At 35.5% G+C, this 24331-nt stretch overlaps 3 protein-coding genes across 4 annotated transcripts; all 3 read right to left on the bottom strand.

Moving 5' to 3' along the window:
* Positions 1 to 413: 413 nt before the first annotated feature.
* LOC101219263 (rac-like GTP-binding protein RAC1) lies at positions 414 to 3405 on the bottom strand. 2 transcript variants are annotated; one of them, XM_004146994.3, is made up of 8 exons: positions 2935 to 3405; positions 1954 to 2041; positions 1774 to 1883; positions 1606 to 1669; positions 1296 to 1360; positions 1101 to 1166; positions 862 to 1013; positions 414 to 558 (listed from the first exon to the last, which is right to left on the bottom strand). In XM_004146994.3, the coding sequence occupies exons 1-7, from the start codon at positions 3031 to 3033 to the stop codon at positions 909 to 911; spliced, it is 597 nt and encodes a 198-aa protein (XP_004147042.1). In that variant the 5' UTR covers positions 3034 to 3405; the 3' UTR covers positions 414 to 558; positions 862 to 908. The 2 variants fall into 2 exon arrangements, with proteins under 2 accessions (XP_004147042.1, XP_011649289.1); XM_011650987.2 differs by having other exon boundaries at positions 429 to 1013; positions 2935 to 3401.
* Positions 3406 to 7200: 3795 nt separating this feature from the next.
* On the bottom strand, positions 7201 to 12395 carry LOC101219022. The gene is made up of 11 exons (XM_004146993.3): positions 12251 to 12395; positions 11848 to 12028; positions 11582 to 11656; positions 10429 to 10666; positions 10228 to 10349; positions 9270 to 9303; positions 9123 to 9172; positions 8893 to 9036; positions 8094 to 8158; positions 7940 to 8021; positions 7201 to 7860 (listed from the first exon to the last, which is right to left on the bottom strand). Exons 1-11 carry the CDS (start codon positions 12390 to 12392, stop codon positions 7701 to 7703), a joined length of 1293 nt encoding a protein of 430 aa, XP_004147041.2. The 5' UTR covers positions 12393 to 12395; the 3' UTR covers positions 7201 to 7700.
* A 685-nt stretch (positions 12396 to 13080) lies between these two features.
* LOC101218793 (E3 ubiquitin-protein ligase UPL3) lies at positions 13081 to 23901 on the bottom strand. The gene is made up of 17 exons (XM_004146992.3): positions 22550 to 23901; positions 22066 to 22176; positions 21831 to 21947; positions 21243 to 21413; positions 21005 to 21166; positions 19913 to 20161; positions 19702 to 19823; positions 18207 to 19626; positions 17786 to 17881; positions 15999 to 17579; positions 15656 to 15880; positions 15473 to 15577; positions 14550 to 14630; positions 14366 to 14434; positions 14132 to 14260; positions 13756 to 13878; positions 13081 to 13646 (listed from the first exon to the last, which is right to left on the bottom strand). The coding sequence occupies exons 1-17, from the start codon at positions 23399 to 23401 to the stop codon at positions 13581 to 13583; spliced, it is 5679 nt and encodes a 1892-aa protein (XP_004147040.1). The 5' UTR covers positions 23402 to 23901; the 3' UTR covers positions 13081 to 13580.
* Between the last annotated feature and the right edge of the window lie 430 nt (positions 23902 to 24331).

Genomic DNA, 24331 nt, shown 5'->3' with positions numbered 1-24331 from the left:
AAAAGTCCTTCAAAGCAATAAATTTATTGCATGAAAAGCTCCATCCAAATGATATTTCAACTTTTGAAAAAATGTTATTGAATTTTATTTGGTTTTGTAAATAATAAAGGACCTAAGGAAACAATTCAAATCGTGTTTTCATAGTTAAACCATGGTATTAAATTTTCGTCGACATTTTTGCATTACCATAGGTGTCATACAAAATTTGTTATCGACGAACATTTCCTTTGACATCAACATTTTAACTAATACAATATCGAAATCAGCCTTAGAGAGTGGTGAACAAGGGAAATAGTAGTACTGTGTTAGATATGCAATCAAACTTGAACATAACATTTGGATTAAGATATAACCCTTTTGAACAGAACAAGAAAACTAAATTCAGAAGATTTATTATATCATAATCATGCATATATGAAGTCCCAAAGTTACATACAAACTAATGGTAGAAATTCAAATGATATTACAAGCCTATAAATATTGTTGAGTCAACATTACTCCAAATACAGATTGTTCTTCTACAATCACCCAAATCTCTGGAAAGATGAGTCTAACCAACTGGTAGATGAAAAGCATACAAGAACATCACAATATATTGAAGCAGGACAACATACTGCACTATATCAATACTAACTCGAGAATCAGTTACACAAAAGATATCTAAACTCAAACATATATTATCGTATGCATATTACAAGCAGATGACTTTAAACCACTTTTTTACAAATCATAGCACAACCCAGAAAGCAAGCAAGCAAAGAGGATGAGTTGTGCTGCTTGATTATAGGGTTGTGTTAAGGACAATGTGAAAATATAACTCATATAGTGATCGTTAGGGGCTAAATGTGATGAGTAGCTTACTATTAGGTCTTCGAATTCTAACCGGTCGGGATACACCTAATTTTGCATCATAATATAGAACAAGCCTTCTGTGCCTTTCTCTTCTTTCGCTTCTTCCGCTTTGGAGGTTGGAGAACCACTTTGATTGCTGCGTCGAAAACTGCTTTCACATTCTGCATTCGGATCATAAACCAAAAAGGAGTTGGTAAGGAGTGAGGGACTAGAGAAAGTATAGAGAGAAGAAAATGGATTCTTCATACTTGCTGTGTTTTCGAACTGCATTCGATGTAAACTGGGGCACCAATGAGTTTTCTTAGTTCCTCTCCCTGCAAGAAGAGTTCAAATATTAAACTATAGAAACATGAGAAGAATATAATTAAAGCACGCTATAAAAGAGACGCTGGAATAATTCTGTAGTATGGAACTCGTAAATATAGGGGTATACTGCAGGATACCTGGGCAGTGGTAATTGGCACAATCCCTGGGTGTTCGTTTAGGTACTGTTTATCTTCTCGAAGATCTACAAAAAGCAAGTCAATGCTCATGATTACGGTTATAAGGTCGTTCAACTAACACCATATCTAATTAACAGCATTCTTGTTTCATGATGTTTATCATGGTGATTTTTTTTTTTTTCCTTTTCTTAAAGAAACGGATTCAACATGGTGAATTATTTGCATTTAGGAACAATCTCCAACAAACAAATGGGAAAAGACAGTTTGAAATGCTACACTTGAAAAGTATAAAAGTAGTGAAGAATATAACCAAGCTTAGTCCCGACGAGAATAACCGGTACACCAGGAGCATAATGCCTTAGTTCAGGAATCCACTGTCATGGGAAAGAAGTGTATTAGCTAAAATAGGAACACGTGACATTAAAACAAAAATAATGAAGGATAAGTTCAACAAGACAAAGATAAAGCATAGACTTACTTTTTTGGCCACATTTTCATAGCTAGCCCTGCTTATGAGAGAGAATGCTAACAGAAATACATCTGCTCCACGATAGCTCAATGGTCGCAATCTATTGTAATCTTCCTGACCTGATTTATGATTCATGCATCAGAATCTTAGCAAGAAGTCAAGTTAAGTAACGACTTGTTTTCAACATACCAGCAGTATCCCACAAGCCTAGGTTGACTGTACTGCCATCCACAACTACATTTGCGCTAAAATTGTCGAAAACAGTTGGCACGTAATCCTGTTTCAGAGCATTTACCAGTCACCAAAGATGGATAACAATCTCACAAAATTTGTGTATCAATGTCATAATCTAAAGCATACAAAACCTTGTGTATGTAAATAGTTACAATCTTCAAACCAGGCACTTTATTTCACAAAATTTTGAAATGGAAGACAAGCGCTCCAGATAAACTATCAAGATTCCTACAATGCAAAAAGATTCCCCAACTCATGCATGAACAGAGACGAATGGAGATCCAAGACGGGGCAAAAGTACGGTTTTATGGAGGATCAGGAAATGTTTCCAGCTGAAGATATAGATATTGTATTTAAACTTAGACACCAAAATATTAGGATCGCCACATGAATACACAAAGCAAAGTGTACTTCAAAATTAAACAGAAAACAAATAATAATAAAGAACAAGAAATCCATACACAAATAAAAAGGAAACCATAATCCCCTCCCTCCTAATCTTGTAAACCTGGTCAAAAGACGAAAATTTTAGTGCTCTCTTTTGGGAGTCTTCCTACAACAACAAATAGACTGGATAGAGGCTGAAATTACTCAACAGAATCTGCAACTCCAAGAGATTCGTATTCCACCAAACATTTAGATACAAATTATCTTTGCTTCAATTGGTAAAAGCATGCAAACAAAAACACAACAGATGTATTCTCCCAAAACCAAGAACACAAGCACCAAAAGCTTAAGGAAGGCAACAGAAAAAAAAACACAAAGTGCACAAAACCCAGTAAAGAAACAAGCATTCTCAGTCTAAAAGGTGCAGAAACTGAAGTTCATTACTCAAAAAGAAAAACCCTCGTGGAATTAACTAAATCCCCCAAAATTTCTCAGGAACCAAACAAGAAAAAGAACAAAAGAGTCATGTCAAGGCTTGAATTAGCTCACCGTGGGAAAAGTGTTGCTGGTGTAGGAGATAAGCATACAAGTTTTCCCAACAGCACCATCACCAACCGTAACACACTTAATAAACCTCGAAACACTCATTTCTTCCTCTCAGACCTTCGTTCAAAAATCTCCCAATGCAGAATCACCAAGAGAAAAAGAGAAAATTGTGGAGTTGACCCACAAATCTAGGCACATTTACAAAGGGTCACAAAGAAATTAGAAGAGAGAGGGAGAGTCAAGAAGACAAGGGAACTGGGTCTATAAAGAAGGGAAAGAAGAGGCCAGCTCTTGGCCAGCTATCTATGGCAGAGTAAAAATAAGGTTATGAAAATTGAAATTGAAAGTACCCTATTGATTCTACTGATTTGGGATTGATGAAAAATTGGAAATTTTTACTAATCAATGGATGTTGAAGGTGAAACTTGTCGCTCTCGGTCTCTATCAGGCTCGCACCAACTTTTGGGTAACTTTTTTTTTTCTTTCTTTTTTTTGCTTCGACTAATTTTCTCAATTTTCAATCTCATCTTTAAAGAAAGGTATTCTCTTTGGTTGTTATTTGTTTTCTTCTTTTTGAAGGAAGACACGAGTCACAACCAAAGATTTTGTTTGTGTATGAAAATGTGGAGATTTCTTTCTTTTCATTACAATTTATAAAATTGTTTAAGAATTGAATCCAAAAAGAAAAAAGGGTCTTTTTATTTTTTGATTTTGTTTACCAAACTTTCGAATGTCAATTTGAATTCAATTCGAGCCTTATAACAAAAGCAGAGTGAAAGAAGAAAGCAGTAAAGAAAATTTGATTTCAAAACAAAGAAAAGAAAAGAAAAAGTGAGTACCCACAATTTTAAAATGAAAGAAAGAGGAAGTTGATAATAAACACCCGTAAATATTGATATACATAACTATCTTTTTGTCTATCACCGCTAGAATTTAATATTTTATTAAATTTGAAAACATTTTGAAGTGAAAACAATAAGAGCTATAACAATTAGAATTGTATTATACGCAACGAAAACATACAATCTTAATCCTATTAATTGGAAAATGAAACCAAATTTACCAGACCCTACTTGAATTAATATTTGAAAATCTTTCACACTTTTTTATTTCATTAACAAATACGTGAATTCTTTACAAAATATCAATATAATAAACTCATAACGAAAGTAATACAACTCTATTTTAACGTATAAAATGTCTTAGTAATTGAGAGGTTTGTTTGCTGTCATAATAGAGATATGTAGAGGAATTTCCTTGCCCTTACCGACTAGTATCAAAGTCATATAGTCTAAACCTACTTGTGTGGGTGAAATCCTCTAAGTTTAGTGAGTATCGTTCATGCTTGATTTGAGTATTCTTGTTGTGTCTCTTTACATTGATAAGAGCAAGTGTGATCCATGTTTGCCCTTTATTTACATGTTGATCTAGGATGGACACAATGTGTCTAGAGATGAACAAGTGACACGAAATGAAATGAAGGTGCCCTCGAGATTTAAAGCAAGCTCTCACAATTGGGAGTATACAAATTTTTTTTCAAGAGGATGCTCAAAATGGTATTTTATTCAAGAGGAATGTTGTTAGGAGGGCAAACAAAATGTCCTATGCGTTAAGAAAGTTAAGACAAATATATTAGATCTTTTGAGCGGCGCTAAAAACAAAGCTATTAGGTTCTATGTCTAAAATGGACAATATCATATCATATTATGAGAAGAGGTAAAAGCGGAGGTTTCGTTGCCTTAATTAACATATATATATATATATATTATGTATGGTCCACTGTATTTAATTTGAACTAACAAATAAATAAGATGAATGAAGAAGCCAGTGGGCAATCCATTGTTTTCCAAACAAAGAAATGAAGGGTATTAATGAGTCTTTTAAACTAAGGTGTAAGAAAGTGAATTTTAACCTAAAAAAGGTTTTTGTTTTGTTTTTTTTTTTTAAATGTCCTAAATGGGATATCGATTCTTGATGTTTCAGCTAATCAAATGGAAGAAGAGGACTTGATGAACAAAAAAAGAAAAGAAAAATATGAATGTGAATTAGGAAGGTAGTTGTAGGAAAGTTTTATTAAATTAGTGAGATGAGATTAGTTGCAACCTGTTTGAAAGTTTGGTTTAGATCAAACCTGCCTTCAATATTATATATTTATACATGTGTGTGATTAGATCAATTAGATATATATATGTCTACGTGTTAACGAGTTCTAATTACACTTCTAAACTTTGAATTATAATCTCATGCTATGAAAACCTATTAAAAAAAATGAATTGAAGAACACATGACTAATAAATAATGTCACTTTACTTTGTTTAGACCAAAACATGACTAATAGGTCTTTATTTATATGTTATGCAATTATATTGACACATGGAACTCACATCCAAATTTGTAATGAAATAACTCAATTTGATTGATGAGTTGAGAATGCTCAATCTAATTACGCTTGAGAATTACGTCTTATTGTATTGTTCCCGATATAGTTATCATTATGTCTATCACTATTGCTATTGTTATAGTTAAAAAAATTTCAATTGTAACATTTTTACTATTAGAGTTAGAGATACTGATATCTTCTGACCATCAAAGATAAAGGTAACGATAACAATAACAGTAAATTTTACAAAATTTATAATTTTAAGTATACATGATAAAATATAACTCAATTACGTTTGCAATTCAAGCTCATTGCCAATTGACTGATCAATGAAATTTAAGTACGATTACATCACTTTTCATTATTGGTTTGGTAAACATGACCTTAACGTAAAATCTAAATGTTAGAATCTGCCTTGATTTATTAATTGGTTGCTTTGAGTGATCAAGTAACCAATCAACAAATTGGAGTCTAGGACATATCCTTGATACATACACATAAACTCCCTAACACCAGTCGACCCATTTGCATTGTATTACCTAATATTTTTTCTAGTAATAAAAATACTCACTTTCTTTGTTTGTGAACACACCTAACACATTATTAGTAAGTCATGTAAATCTCCTTGTTGATTTTTACTATCTATGTTTCCTATCGCTTTCTTTGGCGGTCGAATTTGTTAAAATTAGAGTTTTGCATATGTAACATAAATTTACATTATTTGGGAGATTTGGTTCATAATCTTACATAAACAAATCCACATACCAAATTAATATATAGATTAACTTTCATAATTAACCAAATGACCAAACACCACTAGAATTTTTGTCCATTGTGATTTTTTAAAAGAATGGTGGTGGTTGAGTGGTTAATGGTGGTTGTAGATTTGTATTTTAGTCTACTTTTCAATTGTTCCTTCTCTCTCTCTTACACACACAACAATTCTTAAGTTTGTTATCTCATGGCTTTAAAAAAATTCCTCAAAGTTTGGTCTTTTAGTCAATTTGTTGACACAAACAGTTTCTTGGCTAACAATCATAACCTAACTAAATCCATATCAAATAATGTGCCAACAACTAACACTTATGATTCAACACAAATCACCACATTTCAACCTTCTCTTTTAGGTTAACCAAAACACAAGGATACGAAGAATGCTTACTTTTTTTTCTTAGTCGATAAAAAACTATGTAACGAAAAAATACACGTATAAATTGGTATGATCTCTCTTTGATTTATGCAGTTAAAAATGTCTTTAATGATTCACTTCCACCCTGAACAAACATGACGGAGAATTGGAGAAGAATACATTATTTAATTATAATGTTTATATCTTATTAATTAGAATGGCTATGATGTCATGTTTGGTTTGCAATTATTATGTTATATTTGTAAGATCATTTTAAATAGTTCACATTTTATGCATATGTGAACCAAATTGTAATTAATGTAAACAGTAATCCAATTGATTGCAAGTAACGTTGATTTCAATTCATTTTGGAAACAATCTACAAATACAGTTTCACAGACGGTTATGTTGGACCTTTTAAAACTAAGATCACTGCTATTTAACATTGAAAAACACGAGGAAGTAATAGAAAGTTTAAATACTATTTTGATCGTTTACTTACATCGTACATTACATTCATTACATTCTGTTTAAAAAAAACTTTGCTAAAACATTAGTAAATGAATTGATTTTGACTTTGTCATAAGTTCCGTTAAGAATTGTCTATAATAGTCTATTTTGTAAAATCAACGTTTGAAGAAGTTCATACAACATTGAAAAACCAATATATGATGAAAAAATCATAATGAAATGTTTAAATTGAGTTTAGTTGCCAACTCAAATCTTAAACTTTACGCAATATTAATTGAACAAAAACGTAGAGAGCATAAAATAATTCAAGATTTAAATTAATAAATTTATGGATACAACCTAGATTAGATTTAGAGATATAAATTGGAATGCTCTGATCCAAAAAAGTAACAATTTTGATCCATCCCTTTTCATTTTAGAGGACCAAATTTAGGATGAAAAAGTACCATAGTAGATTTAAAAAGAGATGTGGATGACTATTTCTCCCCCCTTGTTTTATATCAACAATTAGAGCTTTGCATTCAGCCATCTGGCACCAAGCTGTGTAAAACCACAAACTCATTATGCAAAGCAAACAAAAGGGGAAGCTAAAAAATGGCCTCAAATAAGCAAAATCGAGTTCCTCCCATTTCAATATAAACAAAACTTTGTTCTTGCTGCAGTAGTCCATGAATCAATACCACATCTCCTCTCAAACCACAATGAGCAAGGATTCCTTTTAAACTATAGTCGTCGAGACTTGATCATTATTAGATTAGCTCTGGTTGTAAAGCTCTAACTTTAATTAATTTATCTGCCGAATATAAGGTTGATATCATCATCGTCATCTTCTGAGCTAACATAATCTAACTCTATCATCTTCCCGATATCTTTAGTGGTTTTGTTTGCCGGAGTATGGTCAGTTTTCTTTCTTTTTGGGTCTGGTTGTTGGTTTTCAACTGTCGACTTCCTGAAAGATATCATGTAGTTCGCTAATGGCGTGAAAAGACGGCAATGGAAGAACAATAAGTTAATGAGTAGAATCTTACAAAATTGATGTCTTTTCTGAATTGATTCTCTGCTGACTTCTTTTGGTTGATTCTTTATTTACACTTTGGCTAGTCAATTTCCCTGCAATTGGGAGAAGTTTCAAGAGAAGTATAAATCTTCGGATAATGCAACGTAAAGGTTAAGATCTCTAACCTGTTATCTCAGCGAGGAATCTTTTCCCTTGCGAGTGTGCGTTGGTGGTTACTTTATCTGCATTGCTGTTCACGTGGATAGAGTAAATCAGCCGAAAACAAAGAACACAACAAAATAATTACTTGTTAAGCATTCAAGAATCCGTTTAGTTTGTCCGTTTGTTGAAGATCAATGTTTGAAAATGGAAAACTACACTAAAATAGAGTCAAATGGCTTGTGACTCAATACAAATGAACCCAAGAGGACATATGGTCTACAGATGAATGACCACTCATACTCTAATTCCATTCATAAATCCGCTTAAGTTCTATTCTAACAAAAGAAGGATGGAAAATGCAGAAAACATCTTTTTTTAGAATGCTGCAGTACAAATAATACAAGGGATATTCAAAATGACCCGCAATTAAAATTCAAGATAATGATCAAGTGTTAAACTTGGAAGTACATAATTCTTTCCCATATTTTTAGTCCAACCCACCAAGTTCATATTCTGAATGAAAAATTCGAAGTCTATAGTTCAAGAGTAAGAGAGATTGTTATAGGCGTTAATTCAATATGTAGAAGGAAATCATATTGGAATTTGTTTAACCATTAAAATGAAACGATAAATAATTTGAAACTGAAATAAAGAGAGTAGAATCTACCTAACCATATAGGGTGAAGTGTTGCAAGTATTTTGGATTTACCCATAGTCGTGAAATCAAGATAACATCCCCCCACTTATTTAAAATCTTTTAATTCCTCCGAAATTGCTTTTATTAAAATAAATTATGAATGAAATGCTATGTCTTGTACAAACCTCAATGCCCTTTTCAGGCCTTCCACAGACAACAGTTTAATCGGCTGTGTTGGCTTCTTAGAAGTCACTTTACCAGCTAGCGGATCTACCATGTAAACTCCCTCTGGCTTATGATGATAATCTCTGAATGCAGTCCTCAGATTCCTGTGCCCGTAAATGAAACAAATAAGAAAGAAAAAGGATGGAGTATGAAAGAAAGTAATATCATGATCGTGTCATTGCTCCCTTACCCTCCTTTGAGCTCAGTTCGTGTGGTTGTGGAATATTTTTCTGATGCCTTCTGTAAGAAAACAATAGAAAGAAGCAACGCATCAGTTAGATGTGTTTTCAAAATACGCATTCACAACAAGATTACCATATCGAGAACATTGACTTACTGATTTGTGGTATTTACAGTATATACCACGTCGCCTGTAGTAACAAAATATTCAATCAGAATTTCCAAATTTTGAATTGCAAAAACTATGAAAACATGAGAAATAGACCCCTTATACTACATGCACTATTGACTTTGTAAACAAGAATCCCTAAAGAAGATTGCCATATGTAGTAAAGAAATAAAAGAATTATGAGATTTCAAAAATAATAATAATAATAACAATAAAAGAATTATGAAGAGATAACAGACCCAAGTTTCGCATTTTACTAAGCTCAACAAGACACAACTTGTGAATGCTATTATATTAAGACCTCGATGAATGATAAACTGAAGACAATATGGCAGTCCACAATCCACATGGACATAGGCAAGTTAGACCCAGATATTTAGCTAATGAACAGATAGTCTTATTGTATGGGAAAATGCAGTTTATATTATCAATAACTATAATATGGGTTTTGACAAATTTGATCACAAAAATAATCATGTTCAGGCCAAAACAAAATTAGGGGGAAAACCACTTCGAACATACCAACTGTAAGGTTAGTATTATAAGTATCTTTAAAGACAAAGTATCAATGAACCCAGAAAGACCGTATCAAATAGTTCCCTTGATTATAAGATCTGGCTCATAACTTTTTAAAAAAATATTATGTTAAAGTTATTCTAGCCAAAGGACTAATCCAACAATGAATTGATTGTCCCATTTATCAATAAAAGGAAAATCCCATCTAAGATAGGCTGATCCAGGTATATATGCTTTTGACACATTGGGTAGTTGTTCAATCAATAGTGTAAACGTTTAGTCTAATGGATCACAAAATTGCCAAGAAGTTTCATCGGCCCTCAGTTCCTGTCCACTCATATAACTCCTTTTTGCACGTAGGTATTCGGAGTCACATTCAATCATATCAGGAGCTAATATACAAGGTAACTTAGATTTTTTAATGACAAACCTATTTATTACTGCTGTACAAGCAATCCCATCCTTCTTCCCCTTGCATACTCCATAGTCATCTGAAGTGCCCATCATTAACAACTGGTTTGGTTGATAAACACTTAAAGAAAATCCCATGCCCTGAAATAAGAAATGGAAGTAGGTAATTCAAGAACTACAACACATGTATCACTGAACAGAAGAATTTTATAGTTTGTACCGTTGCATCCTTTCGTACTGTAGAGTTAAAAAGGGCAAAAACTGTTCCAGCCAGCTCCTTGCAATTTCTTTTATAAGCGTCACCAAATAAGAAAACAGAAACAGTGTTTTCATCCAAACAACTAAGTTTCCAGATGCAGTAAGCTTTCCCAGTAGAGCTTGTCTTTGGACTTCCTTTCTCAGTCAACACTCCGACAGTTACCCAACAGCCTGAAAGGGTGTCCCCGATCAACATATTCCTGAAAATTTAACGAACAATTGAACTTGTTTCTCAAATCTTATCCAAAATTGAAGTTAACAAAATCTATTTCCAAAACTAAAAATGCCGTTCCTGATAGACTTCATATGTATTTAGTAAATCTCAATGAAGTTTAAGAAATCCCTTTAATCCTTTTACAGATATATATTTAATATCTTCGAAAAAATGAATAGTCATTTTTAAATACGTGTACACAAATTTTCGTAGTTACTTTCTATGTTCTTTATGTAAATATCACATTTCTTATAATTGCAATTGAAATGTATATCCGAGACTTTTGTATTTAAATGATCTTAGAGAGAGTTTAGAGAGAGTTTGTCCCCGAATGAAATGATCTTAGAGAGAGTTTGTCCCCGAATGAATAGAAAACTGGTGCTAGGTTTTAATGGAGTTAAGTCCTGAAGCATGTAAAAACCCCCAACAAACCGCATGACACCATTGAAGATTAATGAAAAAGTCAAATGCATCTTTATGATGTTACAAATACAATGATACATAGACTTTGGAGATATAGTTATTTGCGCTTGAGAAATTCAGTCGACTATCTTGCCTTTAAAAATGTGAAACACCATTACAATTGATCCCTTCAATGTTGATGGAGTTCGTGTTAAGATTAACCAGAATAATATCATATCAATCTTAATAAAAGAAATCATTGTCGTTATATTCTCTTATTTCACATGAGGAAAAATATAATCGTTGATCTAATAGAGCATGACCATCATTCACCTCGATAGTAAGCAAGTAAAGCCAACAAAAATTGTTACAAAATCAACAAAGTACTGCACACATTTATACACATTTCACTAACAGCAAAAATTCCGTATTTGGTTGTTTAAAGCGCCACGAATTCAAGTCAGTCAAACAAAAATAAAAAGATGTGAAGTGAACCTACTTTATGGTTGACAAACGAACAAAGCGAATATCAGAAAAACGATCACGAAGCTCTGCAGGTGCTACAACTTGATTCCTGATATCAAAAGAGAATAAAAGTAAGGAAAAACACATCTAATACGCTTAATAGAATAGCTTCCCTGATAATTGAGTTCTAAGTTCCCTAAAACCTTCACATAGGACTGAGACGAACCATAAATTATCCCGGTACAAATTCAAGAACAGAGTACGCACAGTTCTTCTGTAACGCAAATCACCACACAGTACCTCATTCGCAAACCAGAAAACTTCTCGATTGAAACATCATTAGAGGCCTTAGACCGGTTCGTTTTTCCATTTTTTTCAGTCGGTATGTGGTCATAATCAAGGCAGTCTTTGACAGCGTTTCTAAAGATAGACATATCCGCCGGACCTGCTCGTCTTGGTGATTCATCGTCAGATAGAAGGTCTGCAACATAAAAAACAATTCCGTCCAAAACATATCTTCATTACAAATGTTTTCTTCTGGAAGAAAAATCAACATACATTGATTATGGAAACTACGTTGATTCATCTACATATTGAAACAATGGAATCTGAATTACCAGGGGGGGGAAACGATGAGGAGAAGAAGAAGAAGAAGAAACAAAGAAGTGATTGATCACCATAGTTGATGAACTAAGAGTCGAACCTGAGGTATGAGGCGGAGTTCCAGGAGGAGTTTCAAGGACTTTATCTTGGAGAGAAAGGAGAAGATCGAGATCGTCTTCTTCAGTGCCCATAGCTTCCGCGTCTTGTTGTTCGTAATCTCGTTGTTTGGTTTTTATATCCATTTTGCCGCGAAAGTGAAATTTTTATTTTATACTTTTGGCGGGGAGAACCTCACTTAGTGGCCCATTGGGCCGATTTTAGGCCCATTACGATATTGAGTCCTCTAAATTACACAAAGTGAGGCTTTTGAATTTTCATATCCTTTTCTTGAAATCTATATATTCTTTCATCCCTTTATGTTTCAATAGAAAGGTAAGAGCAAATCCATTTATGTTTGATCGCTAATTCGTAATGAAAAACAACACATGAGAACAAAGAATGTTCCACAAGATTCTTTAGCTTTACCATTCTCCTTAGTGGTATATAGTAGTCTAAAAGCAAAGTCGATGAAATATGCTGAAGTTGCAATGACTCTTGGAACCCTTACAAAGATTTTAATTTGTCAAAGGTATTTTTGAAACAAATGATAGTTTAAAATATAATTTTTCTGTAACTTAACCCCTACGAGATAATGTAGACGAGATTTTTAAGTGTCCTTGTGCTCCCCTTAATGCCTAAATGTTTAGAATTCATACAAACCACACAACTTTGAAGTAAAATCATTTCATTTGATCTTTCAATTAAATGGTCTACCAATATCATAAGCTTTCCGATTAGAAGAATCCTCGGAAACAAGAAAATGAGTTTAAAAAACATAAGTAGAAAGAAGATGAACATGTATATGTATTGATCAGCAGCAGCAAAAATAAATAAAGCAGGAAGAAGAATATTGAATTGTTTATTTCGCTTTCAATCATTTTTATGACATACATCATGTATCAGCCAATAACCACCCCAGGTGCCTGTGGAGGGAATCCAACGAATTCCTATTTATTTACATGATAATCTAAAAAGTTGGAACTGAGAAGAAAGTACTTTCGAAAAATTCCCTCTACATTTTCCCTGAAAATGTGGCCAATAGTTCCAATTCGACCCGAACATTAACCAGACTGTGGAATTACCCATTGCTCTAACAACGAGAGAGCAAATAAACAGGAGAACATGATGAGCAGAATGGTTAAAATATGAATGTACAAACTCCAAAAGGTAAAAAAAGTAGAAACAAAATGAGAAGGTACTGATTCTCTGACGGCAGCTGCCAAAAGTAAGGCACCTTTCACCACCGTAGCTATTTTGCAGACAAACAGGATCCATCCGGTCCGAGTATTGCAAGTTAATAGTATACACAAGTTGTGGTTAGTCCCAAAAACTCATGACAAATCAAACGATCCCTGCCCCTCATTGATCGCATAGATTAGTTTCTTGTACATTATTTCCTGCTCGCACAACAGCAAACCATTCGTTCATTCACATACTAAAACAAAGCTTTAGAACGTCTCATCCTCAATTCAAGTTTTTGTAAATGTAATTTATGAATATAAGTACCTTGGTCGAGTATGGAGGAAGCTTAAGGTAATTGGCGCATGTCATGACACTAGGCAAATCATCATCTGCTGACTCAGAAGCCCCTGTGGCGCTGTTTGCTGCATTCGTTGCTGTTGATGAATGCTGAAGAACATAAAAACAGCATTAGGCCTTCAATGGAGAAAAAATAGCCCATTGATTCAATGTTTAAAAACGAAAGTAAATACATCAATATGACCTTAAACCATATAAGCAACCAAGCCATCGGTTTGGTATCAAACTGACCTATCAGTATAACTGATTAGAAATTTCACTAAGGTTTCTAGTAAACCTATGGCAACTAAAAGATATTGCTGTCCGTATATTATCAAAAGAGTAATACTCCTTCATACAATACCTTTCTCACAATAGTCAATCTTGGGTTCAACACTGCAAGGCCACCTGGTGGAAGCCTAGGTGCACCTGTAACAAACTGGCAGAATGCTCGCTGCTGCTCCGGTGTGAATTCTCCCATAATTTCAAGAAACTGAGAAGCCCATAAGAGACAGACAACATATGAGAACCATGAATCAATACTTGATTATCTCATAATTCGAGATTTCATTCTTCAAAAGTTACGAAAATAGCTCACATTGACTATTGCAGGACTCTTGGCTGTGTATCCATGATCAAATTTAATATGATCCACCAGTGTGTCAGCCTAAAAAATATGGCATAATGTCACTATTATTTCAATAAGGCAATTTTGAAACAAGATGACGCAAGAAACTCCAAAACTGCTGATTTAACAGTAGGTAACATGAATATTGGCATACCTTCCACAATTCTCTACGGCCACATAGCAAATGGTCCAATTCATGGGGAATGAATATATGTAATGCTGTGATGTCAAACACCTGAACTTCAAACATAAAGGATCAAATCTTGGAAAAGGAAAGAGACAATCCATGCACATATAAAGAAAGAGGTAAAGAGAATTATGCTGATGCTGTAGATTATTGATTAATATCTAAATTTGAAAACTCAGTTCCCACTGATCAATAATTTAACAACTCTGAGTAATAGTCCAACAGGATAGGTCAATTGGCAAAGATTAGCCGATCCATCCTTGGTTTAACTCTAAGTTGCTTGGGCAAAAACAAATTCAAATACCAATAATAATAATAATAAATATTATTATTATTAATAATATGTGTGTGTGTGTGTGTCATAAATGAATTAAGATCAATGTCATAAATGAATAAATAACAAAAAAAATTCCCAGTGAATACAGTACCAATACCATATGTATCAAAAGCAAGCTTGAAGTCCCTATTCAGATAGCTAAAAGTTAGAATTAGTCTAGGAACACAGATCAATAACTCATTAGGGGAGAAGTGATTGATCAACCTGTGTAAGGAAATCTTTGAAAACCCACAAAAGCCATAATGTGCAATAAGAATGGGAAGCAAGAAAGTTATAACACTATACTAAGGTCCACAAATGCACAAAACATGTGTTTCATCATTCATTCTCTTTTTACTGTGGAATCCCCCAGTGCAGTAGGTTCGAAATTAAAACCATTACAAAACATCACAACATGGTAATTTGAAGACTTCAGAAATGATTTAATATCTCAGCAGGTGTCTTAAAGCCGTCTTGATATAGAGATTGAATCCAAAAGCCTTCCTTCAATACTGCACACATCTAATGGAAACATGCAATACCAAATCAAATAAACATATCATCATGAAGTTACCTGATTGAATCCTGCAGTAAATGCTTCCATTTGCCGCATTATTCCAGTCTTGACAGTTGCATCTAATACTAAGGATATGTACTCCTCCAAGTTATGAATGTTAACCTGAAAATTTATCCAATGTTAACATTTTACTTAAACGTGAAAAGATGAGGTGAATAACTAGAGATTTTATAATTATACAGTTTCATCTCCTGGTCTCAACACATAGTCTGGATAACCAGGAACTGTAAAATCCAAGCAGAGGTCTTCAACTGGAATCCCACGGAAAGTCAAGTTGGAAATTGTATTTTGATTATCACCATTTAACGATCCTAAATACTGCTTCCGGCAAACAAGAGCCTGCAATTCTTGTAAAGTCTTCCCAAGCTCAGCATCAAATGAGAGGATATCATGTAAATCAAGATCCTGAAAATTAATTCACCATGTTTCATCAAAATGAAAATATTAAAAGCCCAATGCCCAGATAACATCCATCCATTTAGAGTGGGAGAAAAAACGGAAGTATGTCATATTACTAACTTACTTGACCAAGAACAAGCTTATAAAATGCTGTTGAGAGCGGTAGATCCAACAGTCTTCCATCTTGGAGAGCTTTGGCCATCACACGACCAACAAGCCGGAAATATTCAATAACCTTCGAAAATTGGCTGCCATCAGAAGAATCAGCATTTGCTGGCCAAGGTCGAGGAAACAACCCAAGAGGTGATTGAATAATATCAATATTGGCTGCATCAGAAGTAAGCCTAGAGCCACCTTTAGGCTTCCTAGCTTGTCCATCTTCACCACTATCTGTTGACTCTTGCAATGAATTAGACCTCCACATTCCGAGTCCAGCCCTCTGCAGTTCATGACTTAAAAGTGTGTAGAACTCAAGGGTCGGACCTAATCCAGTTCCCACTTCACCAAAATATTCAACTTCAAGAACAGCCTTCTGGCTGGAATACATCTCCATAACTTTTGCAGCAGAATCCAATATACGATTACGGGAGACACGAACCTTCTGGCGCTGCAATCTTCCGACCCTTCCCTCTCGTTCATTTACTGTTCCAAGACCATCAGCTCCTTGCTGCTGATGTAGCCGATACAATGCACGTGACAACCCAAATGCAGTTGAATAGAAATATTGCCGGCGGGTCTCAAAAGGAAATAAGAATGGGCATGCCTTAGTCAATTGGTAGCACCATGAGGGAAGACTCCCACTGCATAGTGCAAGAGCATCCTGAATCTGTCGAGCCAACTTGGGAGTAAGCTTGTTGTTGATAAATTCCTCATGAGGAACCTTTCCACCAACTCCACCCAATTCATCAAGCGCAGTGATTTTTCCCTCTGCAAATTGATCTGACACGATTTGTGCCCTTAAGCGAGGAGCAAGCTGATTCAATCCCTCAAGTACACGCAATAAAGATAGTATATCATATGTAGGATTAGATTTGTCAAAATCACATGGAAGTTTCCCTTGTAAAATACTATCTAAAAGTGACATTTGATGGAACTGAGACTCTGAATTTGAATTGGAAGTTGATACACATTTGGTGGATTTAGATTTTGAAGAGCTTGATTCCCCAGCTAAAACAGCTCTTTCAGATTGATTATCTGCCCTCTGATATGTGATAGTATATATATCACCCCATAAACTGCTACCATCGTTAGACAAAAAATCACTTCCAGTACCAGCAAACCTCTCATCATCGTCTTCATTCAAAACAAGCTGACGTTGAACAGCTTGGTATATTGTCAAATGCCTATCAAGCTGCTTCTCACCAGAAGAAAAAAGTAATTTTGGGTTGTCATTGGAACCACCAAAAAGAGGGCGTCCCTGTGGATCCCGACCTCCACGGAAACCTCTGCCATTGGCTGGTCCGAGCCCCGCCATCGCAGCAGCAGCAAATGACATACCTCCTCTCGAACTAAAAGAATTTCCACTCCTATGATCAGGAGAACTAGAACCCCTGACTGTAGCAGCTCTGCTGCTCGAGCCAAAAGTTGAATGAATCTGACCATCACTTGTAGCTGGACCAGCATCCCCATCTTCAACTGTGTCGCCCAATTTGACATCATGCACCTTTTCAGGCATGCAAAGAGGAAGAGAATCATCCTGCAGCACCTGAATCATAAGAACCAAGAAGGATTGAGAAGAAAAGGTTCAGTCAGTTAACATGCTAAGCATGCTTCAAAACAATGAGATTTCTATAGATAGAAACTAACAGAAGTGGAAGATGAGCCCTTTTTTTGCAATATCAATTATCAGAATCCTAGTACGAAATTATCAAACTGTGATGTAAAAAGAAAAACTGCTAATTAATTGCATACATCATCGTGATCATCGTCTTCATCATCAGAAATATCATCGTCCTCAATCACTAAGGAATCATCAATCTGGATAGAGGTTAGGTCCAATTCTTCATCCTACAGAGAATAAGAAGCTGACCATCAAACGAGTTGAACAAAAAAAGAGAAAAACCGAAGTAATAGTACTATCAAGAAAGTTTGAGATTCTTAAACAAACATAACAACTACATAAAGTTGGATCTGTGTAACTTGTAGCATTTAAGGACATGTTAAAGCACATACAAACATATCAACAAATTACAAATTTAATACATAGCAAAATATACTCGGAAAGATAACTTATTTCGAACTCCATTTAAACTTGTCATCTAGCCCCAAAACTTGCATATTACTGGACCATTAGATTTATTGAAGTAGTGTTCCTCCTGTTGTGAAAAAATACCTCAGACGTAGTCTCTCCATTTACAGGCTTCATTTGTGCATCCTTGTCCACAGCTGCTCTTCTACGGGTAGAACTTCTAGTTTGCAGGCCTCTCTTCTCCTCCCAGGCAGGCTTTAGAATAGCTTTCCCCTTCCCCTTTGATGTGTTTTTCTCCTGTGAAGATTCCTTCCCTGCTCTTTCTCCAATAGTCATCGATGATCTAGACCTAGTAGAGTAACGACGAGCGGTTGAACTCGGGGTTGAATTTAACCCTGATGGAGCAACATTTCCTGAAGGCGTAGTTCCCGAATCTGAGTTTGCACCAGATGCTGAAGGTTTCTGACCAGATTCACTTTTCTGAACCCTAGGCCACAGAAACTCTTCAACAGCTGCTAAACTTGCCAATGGATCGATCAGAACAATATTAGATGAATAATCACGAAGTGATTTTTCTCCCTGAGCTCGACAAAGTCGTAACTTAAATGGCTGAGATAATACACTAAGCCCAGAGGAAAGCCGGGCACTACCACTGGAAGATCTAGAAGAATGGCTCAGGACAACTGGAAAACGCTCCAGCGACGATAAAGCACTCTGCAGCTTTTGAACTAAGACTGTCATAGGAGCAACTGTTCCTTCATTAATGCTACCAGGAAGAGCAACAGAAATAAATGATTTAAATCTTTTAAGCACTTGTTGCCGAAGCTTTGGCAACTCCACATCCGAAATTCTTCCTTTAGAAAAGTATCCACAAGAAAAGTAGTTAAGCAGAACTCCAACGACACCACTACCAATAAATTCAAAGGTGGAAACACCATCATCTTTGCCCAATTCAACTAGCATTTCAGATATCACGCCAGTTAAATACTCTTCCTTATTTGTAATAATATCGTCTAAGCGAGACCCTGACGCTTTCAACTTTCCTTTCGATTTACTCTTCTGATCATCAATACCAGCATTCAACTTGAAACAAAGATTCTTCAGACGTAAGAGATCATCTGTAACTCCAACTTCAACATCTCCCGGATCTAAGGGGAAATACTTAGTTTTAAATGCATTGGCACAGGAACTTACAGAAGATCGGAGATTAGAATTAATTGATGGAACCTCCACCGAACCCTGTGGAACACCACTTCCAGATACAGAATTCTTGTTTTCATCCAGTGAACTTCCATCCGAGTTCATATTTCCACTACGCCGCCTATAACGTCGAGTGCGTGATGAAGTTCCAGAAGCAGAGGTGCTATCCTTCTCAACAGAAGCCGATTGGGAAGAAGTATTTTGGTTATTAGCCAAGATAAGCTGGTCAACAGCATAAACAACGCCCTCCCGAAGGAACATCTTAGAAAATGTTTCGTGAAGCTTTTCCATAAGAATCTCAGCAATTTGGAGAGCAGGAATCAAAATATGTGGATCTTTCCATGCCAAAACACCAGCTAGAAAACTAAATCAAGAAATGGAAAATTAAGTACATCAACAAAGCAAGCCTAGAAATCTTAGGCACAGTGAAGTTGGATACCTTGCTATATTAGTCACATTCAATAACGATTGTATCATCTCTGGAGTGCTGAAGTACATCAATTTTCCAATTCCAGAAAGACATTTATGACGTACTGGACCATTCACACTGGAACCATAGATCTAATTGACAAAAGAGCACAATTTCAGTACTAACTGAACCAGAAACGACCTCTCTTAGGATCCAAAGTAAGTATAATATGCCATCATACCTGTATTAAAATAGGAAGGAGATCCATTCCAAACTGGAGGAGGAGCTCTGGCTGATCCTTTAAGAGTTTCTCACGAGCTGACACTTCTGGAGCACTATCAGTTGGATCTTCTTCTTTCACAGAACCACTAGTAGATGGCTTCTTGATGACTGGTCCTTTCACAAGCATATTAAAGTTGGGCGGAAAGGAAATAGTTCCTTGAGGTAGAGGAGGTAGAAGCTCATTTGCCAAGTTGACTATCTCAAAAATCTACATTCAACAGAAATCAAACTGTTTAAGAAAAGAGGTTAAACATTCAACTCAACAGTTAACAAAATCAGAAAAATAACCTCCATTATAGAATACTAGAGTAAAATACAGACCAAAAGCAGAAGATTGTAATTTGTGGCAATTGAAAATTTTTCAGATAAGTAACTAATTCACAGAAATCTATTGATAGTAAATAATTATTAATTAAAAGATTACATTCAACCACATTGATCAAAAGCCTTGAATCATTTTAGTCCACCTTACCATAAATATCAATATTAATGGATATTTTTGGGAGTAAAAAATTTACAAAATTTATTTGGGTTAGCAATTAACTTATTTTTACTCCCAAATTAAGTTACGGATAACCTATATTCATATTGGACTGAACATATGACATTTTTTATGTTTTACGCGCATTAATAAAAGATGTCAAAGACATCAGTGGATCTTTAATATCAATGTTGAACCCTTGGATTTCCAGATATTGACATGTTAATGGATATTTTAATCTTGGTTCGCAATACTAATCCTAGTCAACGAATAATACAATTAGCTAGGCTGCAAATTAGACCTGATCAGTCAGCACATTAACCCTCCATCAGTTAGTTTAGTCAGCTACTATGTTAGATTAGCAAAGTTTCTGTTAGTTTTAACACGAGTATAAATACAGGTGTTTGGGTTGTAAAAGAGCAAGAAAATAATCAATCAGATTTTTCATTTTCGTATTGTTAGACTATAAATGAGATGGAAAACCCAAGGGAACAACAAGAGTTGTCTAAAAGGGGAAAATGATACTATGCAGACTGCAGAGTGATCACCAGGAAAATTAGCAGAACCCACCTGCTCTTGTGGTCTATTTAATGCAGGCGAAACAGATGCATTAGTAGACACACCAGAACCAGATAATATATCTTTAAGAATGCCACTGATCCCAAGAAGCAGCAAAGTTTTAGCACCCAAGGCAGATCCACTTGCACATGTGGAAAGAAGTCGGATTAGTCCCTGCATAATTGTGAAGATGTAATCAATACCCTCAAACACTAAACCATCGCAGGATGAAAGCACATTTGGAACTTACAGTGTAAGTAGCTGATCCCAGAGTTGACTGTCCACCTCCAGTACTGCTGGTGGAAATAAGTGAGGCAGCTTGCGTAACAAGTCCATGGTTACATAGTTCATCTAATTTATCAGGAGATGATGCAAAGGCCTCCGCAATACGAGTCAAACAAACTGAAGCGTGCTCCAACACCTACCAACAAGGAATTTAGGTGGATAAACAAAGAAACAAGAGTATCTCACATTTCCTCACTGATTTTCCTTTAAAAAGACCTTAATTGTTAATCTTTTAAGAGGGGGTGGGTGGGAGGGTGGACAAGCCTGAGCGACCAAAAAGACATCCAAAAACTTCAAGTGTAAGAAATAAATAAACAAAAAAAAAAAAAAAAAAAGAACATCACAAAAGGGTTTAGCCGCAAGAACCCACAAAAAGGTGTAAAGAAATGCCATTCATTCTTCAGAGAAACCCTCCAGGAGGAGAGCCTATCTCTCTTTTTGTTATAACTTATAAGACACCGTCTCATTGGTCTCCAATTGAAGTCAAAGAAAGATTCATCTACTACAAAAACCTCGAATCTCAAAATTGTTAACTATGACTAAAGCAACTTACTTTTGCATCATGATACTGAAGAAGGTTTGTCAGCAGAGGAACAGCTTCCATCACAAAGTCAGCTGCATCTGAAGGAAGCTTCTTGCACATATTCGCAGCAGTGGACAATGCAACTCGCTACAATACAATTTCAACAAAATGATAACAGTTAACCAGTAAAATATATGAACCCTGATGACAAACAAGTCCAATCTTTGATGACATCCAAAATCTGCAGAGTAAGGCCATCAGTTACCTGAACTCCTGTAGAGAAGAAATCTAAATACGAAAGCACAGCCATGAGAGCACCAGCCCGCAGGCAAGCAGTAGGGTGTTCCTGGGATATCTTCTTTAAAGCTTGCAGGGACTGTTGACAGAAACCTACTTCTATTAGTACCATCATATCAGACTCGAGAAAATATGAACTCATAGGATTTCATGCACAGCAACTTAAACAAAGAATTCATTAAACCTCCCTGTATTAATCGTCAGAATGATACTATCAGTTATTAAAACAGAAACAAGACGAGACAAAACTGCTTAATCTACAAGTCACATCCAGTCTCATAACCTCGTGAGCACCAAGTGTGTGAGAAGAGCATTTTTGGCTCCACTCAATTATCACGGTAAATATTACGCGTAAGCACATTTACAAATCAGAAAAGTACAGTTCACTCTGAATTGGTAACAATATCTACTCCCACGTTTCACAAGAGCCAAGTCAGATGCAAAGAGCAAACCTGTTCGGCTAGGTCCATGTATTCTATAGTCAGCAATCTCGCACAGAAGCAGGGAACAGCACCATAGTGCACGACAGCAGCACATGATGAAGGAAGAACATCACACAGATGGGTTAGTGCCCTAGCCGCTAGAAGCATTATATCAGGATTGCTTTCGTGATTAAGCAACCCAACAAGGACAGGGACAAAAGAATCAACAGAGAAAGTACTTAGAGACTCCTCAGTCCCGATTGAAAGCATCTCACATAGTTGTGTCAATGCCTCAACCTGCTTCCCTTCTTCTCCATCCGCTCTCAACCCAGATAAGATTTTCTTAAGCCGTCCTCTCTGCTGTGAGGATGAAGCCGATGCAATAGCAGAAGATGGAAGTAAATCATCCAATCCAGCACCGAGTTTCCTGAGAAGTCCTTGAAGGGCACTACTAGCAGTGGATAAATTCTGCTGCAAGACTCCTATTCCTCCTTCACTATCATTATCATCATCCTCCCCACCGCCACTCCCTTCAATATTCAACCCAAAGCTCTGGTCAGCATTTCTTTCCCTATCCCCAATCCTAACCTCATGTTCCTTCTCCTTCCCCTTATCCGAGTTCTCTTTATCAGAATTCTTCCCACGTCGGCGTGACCCAGATGATTCATTAGTCGAGTCCATTGGAGTAGTAGTGGCAGACGGTTCTTGGGTTCGGGTAGAGCGAGAACGTGTAGAGATCGAAAGTGTAGATGCAGCAGCAAGATTCGATGAAGAAGTAGCAGAAAGACGAGAGCGCTTGGTAGAACGAGTATTGGGACCAGAAGACGAAGAAGAAGGGGCTGCTGAGGAGGCCTCCGCCCGCTTTCTGCTCCGAGTTTCCATACAAAAACCCAAACCCTCAAATCGACGAGTCGCTCGCCACCGAGCGGCGATCACACAGTTCTTGATCCAAATTTACTACACATCTGAGCAGCACCAAATCAAAAACAACAACAAGGGACAAACAGTAGCTGAACCGAAAACCAGCTAAGTCCTGCACCCGAATTCGAAAACCCTAGATTCCCCTTAACCCAATAGAGAAAAAGAATATGAATCCAAGGACGGAGAAACAGAAAAATCACGAATTGGTCATAAACCCTTTAGAGCAACGAAAGTAAAGAAATCAAAAATAAAATTTCAAGATATAGAACAAAACGCCCATCGAAATGTGAAGGAGAAATCGAGGAAACTCCGGGGATTGGATTGAAGAGTTGGAAACGTTTGGAAATCTGAGTGGAGATTGAATTTACGTATAACGAAAGGTCCCCCCTCAGGTATGGAGAAGGAAAAGAAAAAAATGGAAGGAAAGCCCTAGGGAGGAAGAAAAGAAAAACGTAGAAGAAGATGAAATGGGAACTAATTGTTCTTATTATACTCTCTTTTTTTATTTTTATTATTATTATTATTATTATTGTTATTATTATTATTTTAATTTTGAGAATATAAAATAGGAAATTCGTCCAAAATGGTAAAATTTTGACAAAAAGAATATTTAAATTTCGTTACAAAACTTTGTGTAGTAAAATCTTTTGTCTTTTTTTTTTATTATTATTATTCTTATAAAAAGAATATAAAGCTATATAATTCAAAACAACTAATTTTAATCTTTGGATTTTAAATAAATCTTTAATTTAGTTTTCTTTGTTACTTTTTATTTCTTCTTGTTAGCATGGTTACTATACATTTTAAACATATATTTAATTACTAAAAGGAGAAATGGAAGATTTGAGAGTAGAAATACTAAAATCAACCAAATTAATACTTTAATTATTT

This window comes from Cucumis sativus, chromosome 2 (genome assembly GCF_000004075.3).
Source record: "Cucumis sativus cultivar 9930 chromosome 2, Cucumber_9930_V3, whole genome shotgun sequence".
NCBI classification, from domain to species: Eukaryota; Viridiplantae; Streptophyta; class Magnoliopsida; order Cucurbitales; family Cucurbitaceae; genus Cucumis; species Cucumis sativus.
The sequence above is the reverse complement of the archived record's forward strand: the minus strand, read 5'-3'. Positions and strand labels throughout refer to the sequence as shown.